Source organism: Pteropus alecto, unplaced genomic scaffold (genome assembly GCF_000325575.1).
Source record: "Pteropus alecto unplaced genomic scaffold, ASM32557v1 scaffold75, whole genome shotgun sequence".
NCBI lineage: Eukaryota > Metazoa > Chordata > Mammalia > Chiroptera > Pteropodidae > Pteropus > Pteropus alecto.
The window spans coordinates 2,031,318-2,031,622 of record NW_006440638.1 but is presented as its reverse complement, the minus strand read 5'-3'; the positions used below and the strand labels follow the sequence as shown (position 1 = coordinate 2,031,622).

General features: G+C 70.5%; 1 protein-coding gene across 1 annotated transcript in view; it reads left to right on the top strand.

The window, feature by feature from the left end:
• Positions 1-110: 110 nt before the first annotated feature.
• Positions 111-305, top strand: part of PAQR9 (progestin and adipoQ receptor family member 9) — a 1,597-nt gene continuing 1,402 nt past the window's right edge. The window contains 1 exon segment of the mRNA XM_006927106.2: positions 111-303. Coding sequence (XP_006927168.1) covers positions 111-303 — 193 coding nt within the window.

The window sequence follows — 305 nt, the reverse complement described above, 5'->3', positions numbered from 1 at the left end:
GCCCTGGGCGCGTGCACAAAGGCTCCGACGGCGGCCGGCGGGGACTGCCGAGCGCCCTGGAGCCGGCGCCAGAGGTCGCCTGTTTGCGTCCTAGGCAAGCCCCAGACACCATGCCGCGGCGCCTGCAGCCCCGGGGCGCGAGCACAAAGGGCCCGCCGGCCACGATCGAGGCGCCTTTGGAGGCCGCCTCGCGCCCTCAGCCTTCCTCCTCCAGGGTTCCTCTCCAATCGGACAAGCCGCTGTTGCGCTGGGACGAGGTTCCCGACGACTTCGTGGAGCGCTTCATATTATCGGGTTAACCGCGG